The 6,000-nt window shown below is 40.3% G+C and overlaps 1 protein-coding gene across 1 annotated transcript in view; it reads right to left on the bottom strand.

Moving 5' to 3' along the window:
* Positions 1 to 1,666: 1,666 nt before the first annotated feature.
* Positions 1,667 to 6,000, bottom strand: part of LOC144000986 (uncharacterized) — a 60,103-nt gene continuing 55,769 nt past the window's right edge. Inside the window, exon 7 of the mRNA XM_077494848.1 lies at positions 1,667 to 1,871. Coding sequence (XP_077350974.1) covers positions 1,790 to 1,871 — 82 coding nt within the window. The 3' untranslated portion in view covers positions 1,667 to 1,789. The remainder of the gene's footprint in view (positions 1,872 to 6,000) is intronic.

The following is a 6,000-nucleotide window of genomic DNA, read 5'->3' as shown; positions in this document are numbered from 1 at the left end:
TTTTCAATAAACAAATAAATAAATAAATAAAAGTTGCTTGAATTCTGAATCCTATTGACAAACGTCAGAAAATGTGTTATTTATGAATGCTATTAACGGCTGACAATTATATTTCCCAAACCTTATAAGGGAGCCCCCACTTTCCTCCCTGAGAAAATCCAGACAAAACATGATGAAAACACATAAAAGATCAAATAAGCGCTAATCACATAGCTAGATTGTTGTATTAGTTGTCAACGTTGACATTTTTCTATTCACGTGTTTGCTTTTTATGGTTTATTTAGTGTAAAATAAATATATTATCACAACATAAGCATTTATTGGGAATCCCTGGTTTATAAGCATTTTACTGCACACAATTCAAATGGACTGCAAGGGTTTGGGAAAGCTTGTGTTGTCAGTATTGATAATGCAATTTGATCAAAGAATCTCATCGATTGTGTGTACTTTTATTGAATTTTATGAGGCAAGTGGAAATAGGAGGAAGGAATGACAAATAGTGAGGGCATTAAATAAATAATAAATATCTTACGGGACAGAAGTGGGAAACTAATTGAGAACACAAAAAAATTGCACTTAATGCAAAAGAGAACACAAAACCAAATTACTAATTGTAAATGTGTCGATTTACGATTTACTTACAGTTTTCGTTAAATGGCTAAGTGCGTGTCGCCATTCACGCGTCCACATTTTACTTATAAATAGTCCGCTTTAATTCGGCGTGTCAATAAACCCGAATCACGCAAGCGTGGTGAAGCGGGACCGCAAAGTAAACAAGGCCCGCGGCGTCAACTAGTCAACGGAGAGAGAGAAGCTAATGTGACGACGCGAGCTTCAATTAACACGCGTCACAGTCCACAACGTCGCATGTCACTCGCGTTCTCCTCGCTAACAAAATCAAAACACTTGGATCGACTTGGTTGGATCGGCGGAGGAGGACGGCCTGGATGGAAAGGAGCCGGACCGGAGGAAAATTGCCACCACGGAAGCATATTTATCAGTCTGCACTATTTCCGTTATTTATTTACGTTTTTTTAGTCAGCTTTATTTTTGTGTCACATTTTGCTACATACCGAACAGGGTTGAAAAACAAACACGTGGACAACTCGTGCAGTGTAGTCAAAAAACATGCAAATGTCTTTTTTTTTTTTTTTAAAGAGATGTTACCGTTGAAAAACCGGAAATATTAATTGTTAAATTTGTTACATTACAAAATAAAATCTAAAAAGCAAGTCCTATTGGTGTCAAACGTGTAACTGAAATAAGCAATTATCTAGTGAAATGAGCAAAAACAAAAAAGCTCACCACGTTTTATTAAAGTAGTATTTTCTAATACTAAAATAAAATGTAGGATTTATGTTGAACATGTTAACTATAGCAGAAATAATGTGATCATTGTACATTTATTTTCCACTCAATCTAAAAATGTACATAAAATAAAAATAAGTTATAATAAATAATTATTTTGAATTGTCAATTCAGTTTCAAATAACTATAATTTGGTGTGCACAAAAATATACAAGCTTTCACTCACTGAACAAAAAAAAGGCCACCAGATAGAAATAACTTTTTTTTTCTCCCAGCATTGTTTTAAATGTCATCTTTTTTATTAGAATAAATAGAGCTCACATCACTTACATAAAAAAACATCAAAAACAAATTCACTTCTTGTATTCATTTATTTTATTTTTTATCACGTGACAATAAAAAGGCGGGAAATTGAAATCAAGAAAATCTACCTAGCAACAGCATTTTCCTGTTCACACACAGGCCGGAAAAACATTTTGGTCTACATGTTGGTGTTCTCCTGACCTGAGCTGCTTGTCTTCCTCGGTAGCTCAGCGGGAGCTCGGCCGGCATTTTCTGGGATCCTTTGAAAAAAAAAATAAAATACAAATCTTACGCATATAATTTGCATACGCTTTTCAGCACCCTGACGAGGCCTGGCTGTCACATCCTCGCCGCCGCTGGACCGCTAGCTTCTCCGCGAACGATTGCGGCTGGTGGAAACAAAAGGCCGAGGAAAAGTGCAGCGAGGAGGGAGAGGGAGGATAAATGAGCCCTCTGTGTACCCCCCCTCCCCACTCGACAAGCAGCCTGGCTCTATACGTGACTCTTGAACCAAGGCTGCGTTTTGTGTTAAGCAGCACCCTCTCATGACAGATCTGCGGCGGGGTCGCCGGTCAAAGTTGAGGACCGGGTCGTGGAAGGGGTTGTGGGGGGGTTTGAAGTCTGCAAATTCTCCACCCGCATGCCTTCCTTCAACTACCCCCCCCTTCAAGTTCCCTTCTGGCATTACGTCACTCGGCGGCCCCCCAAAACAAAGCACACGGCTGAATGTTTACGGTATTTGCAGACATTTTTCTCGCGGCCGTTAAAAGCTTGGCGAAAAGCAATAATTCACACGCCGGGTCGATGTAAACACGCTGTCGAGGTTGGGAGGATGTTAGCTAGCTCTCGCTAAAGGCTAGCCTCAACACTTTGCAAGTTATTTGCATTTAAAAGCTTGACTGCTGAGTTGACGACAGATGACACCGCAAATTTGATTCGATCCCAAGTAGCGGGTGTCCGTGATGTTTTACAAAATTTTGCTCAGCTTTAAAAGAGAAACCTTCATTTCATCATCAGTACTGCTTGTCAATTGGTACGGAAAATTTCAACACTTGAAGTCTGACTCCTGAGCTCAAAATGATGAATTAGCGATACCACACATTTCCTTACTGATGCGGCACCAAGTGGATATGTGAGTAAAGTGACAGATAAAAGAAAAAGAAAAATAATCACCCTAATTTTATCATAAGTTCAGCATGTCAATATGATCACTCAAATATGGATGTGAGTTAGCGACAACACAAATGATATCAAGCCTCTGGTATCGCGATACTGATACTTTACAAAACAGGTTGAGAAAAGTAAAATAGAAAATGGATAGACACCTCATTTCATTTTTCTTTTAAAAATAGTCGACTAAAAGAATGCATGAAGTTATGAAAAATTTCACAACTACTACAGAACTTAAAATGTGACTGATTGATAAAGGGCGACAACACAAGATTCACTGATACGTAACAAAATCATCACTCATTTCATCATCATGTTGTAAATATCACTCAAACATGTTGTATCATATCACTAATTTTGAAAACAGAAATGTTATGGGAAAAACACACTTTCGGCTTTTGGATTTTGAGGAATGTACATATTTATAGTTAAGCAAGGTGCTGTGGTTGTGTCTCGTGCACATACACGCACGCGCACAAACACACAAACACACTTTGCTTGATATAAACAAAGGCGGAGACAAACCACATGAAGCGGAACACCGCCGACCACAAGCAGAAAGACGGAGGGAAAGCGTGATGGAGTTGGACTTGAGGATCAAACAATAAACAGTCCATTAAGTGTGTGGTGCTAGTGGTGGAGGAAAAAAGGGGGGGTTGGCAAGAGTGGGGGGGCTCATATCTGGATTGGGGGGGGCAGCGGAGGAATGATGGGAGTTTATTTAAAGCACAGTGACCCCGTGGCCGATGGCTGCCTCAGTGCAGGGATGAATAAAACTTTAATGGCTCATAAAACACAGCGACACCCCAACCCCCCCCCCCCCCCCCCCCCCCCCAGTCCCTCCTCACTAGCCCCCCCGCCACCCACCACACACTCCTTTCTGTGCGACTTCGCTGCGTTTATTCCCGACGGCCAATAAGATCGCTCGACTCTCCAAACACCAGTGGTGAGAGAGAGGAGTGATGGAGGAGGTGTGCATGGGAAGGATTTGACGGTGGAAAGTTTTGGGAAGTACGCCTGGTTGTGTTCAACGTCAGTACGTGTAAGAATCCACACGCTGCTTCTTAAACTATGAAATTCCGTCACGCTCCACGCGCAACTCGTGTTCTGATTGTAAAAATGATAGTTGTAATCATCAATAGTATATTTTACGTTTTAAGACGTGAATCAAACTTTGGTTCTGTTTCCAGAGGCCTCATTGGTAGCAGAAGTCGTATTCACAGTAGTCGCGTTGATACTTGTTAAGGATAACGTATCATTGGTCGAAGCCGCGGCAAGTTTCTAGATTTTTACTCTACGTGAGCCCAATGTCATCAAGTCATGTAGAAACAGGTTATCCATCCATTATCTGAACAACTTACCTAGTTAATAACAATTAATTTCTTACAGAGTCATAGGATGCTAATGCTACGCTAAGCTAAATGGCTCCTGATAACCAGTATTTTAAATGAAGGACAAATGGGAGATAGTTAGCATGACAAAACAAACTATTTGAACTTAGAATACAAACAGTTAAACACTTGGAAGTCGAGCTAAAGTCCAAATGTAGCTCCAAGATTAACATAAGACAAGATGAGAAAGATGCCTTTTTAATAACAAATAGGATGATGAAAGAAAGAACGGAAGACAGGAAGTGAGGACAAGGAAGGCAGGAAGTCAAGACAGAAAAGAAGTGAGAGGATGAAGCGAGCGATGCGCACCATTCCGCTCCTGTTAAACTTTCACATACGCGTGGAAATCACACACAACCTTTCCACCTTTTTTGACAGAAAACCGTGAAGGTTCAAAGTGTCATCAGCGGTCAAATCAAAACGGTGCAAAGAGAAGTTGGGCCAAGAACCCGTTTGCCTCTTTGGAAACCGGCCTGGGACGGCCTGAACTGCTCTGGACAGGTAAACAAGATGCGGAAATGTGGAATGGCGGTAAAATGTTTTTTTACTGACACTTAGTAGCAAAAACACCTAACGTGAATTATCCATGACATTGTTGAGGTGGTTTTTAAATTATTGTTAGCGTTATAGCATAGTTGCCTATGTCAAAGTAGGATTTTTGAACAAACAAGAATTTTGCCTCAATTCAACCTTTGCGGATTGCAAGGACCTGGACAACTGACAATCTGCACAAACATAGATATTTACAATTTAAAAAAAACACCCACATTTCTCTTAATAAACACATTGGTGTTTTTCCTTGATATTGTTAGCCTAATAGCATAATTGCTAAAGTTATTTTGAACTTACAGTACGTCACAGTTTAAAATACCAGTAATACCAATCATGTTTTTTTTTTTAAATCTAAAATGTTCAAATATGACACATGCTATTAGTCTAACGATGTGTGCCTGTACAGTCAATTTGAAATCGTTAGCCTAATACCATAGTTACTTAAGCTTAAACTAATTCAACCCTCTGTTCATCATGAGTAAATAACTCGGGCTCCTTCTGATGTGCAACTTGTCCACTTGGGGCAGTATACTAAAGTCATGCAGACAAAAATAAAGAAGAGTTTCACTATTACTGTAAAAATCAATCAGCTGCAGTCAAATTTTCTCAGTGGAAACAAAAATCCATGCCTGTGAGTACTGTTACAAAATAGATTTGCATATTGGTGTATCTCAAGGTACCGCCGTGTGAATCCTAATCTATTGTTTTGGCCCACCTTTGTTGTTTATTTTGTATGTAAATGTTTTTCATACTAATATTTGCTGTCACTCTGATTTTACTTTTGCGTTAGCATAATAATAGAATACAGCTCGTTTAAACGTTCACACAAATCCCAGTAACCCCGTCAAAAAGCGAGGAACCCCTTGCACAGTACTGGTGTGGTCCAGTAATGCGTTCACGTCAAATAGGACGCGATGGACTTGACCCCAGCAAAGCCAGTGAGTCATTGCGGGACTTCCTGCGCTAAATTACACGTAATCATCGAGTCATTTAAAAGACTTGATCAAAGGTGTGAAAAGTGGTGTCGAGTAGGAACGTATTCTCCACGCTTGACAGCCTGGCAACGGTTTAGAGCAACTATCCCAGACCAAAATCTTGACATCATCTCCCGCGCTGACTTCACTCCACGTGTGATCTCGGCAAGGCGGGAAAAAGCTTTTGCCAGCCATTATGGTGTCATCAAAGTGTCGGAAAAAAACAACCAAAAAAAACGCCGCTCCCCGGAGGCTCGCTCTCGCCCAATTATCTCTCTGTTATGTCAAGTGCATTTGAGCCC

Source organism: Festucalex cinctus, chromosome 14 (genome assembly GCF_051991245.1).
Source record: "Festucalex cinctus isolate MCC-2025b chromosome 14, RoL_Fcin_1.0, whole genome shotgun sequence".
Taxonomy (NCBI): domain Eukaryota; kingdom Metazoa; phylum Chordata; class Actinopteri; order Syngnathiformes; family Syngnathidae; genus Festucalex; species Festucalex cinctus.
This window is presented reverse-complemented; position numbering and strand designations above follow the sequence as displayed.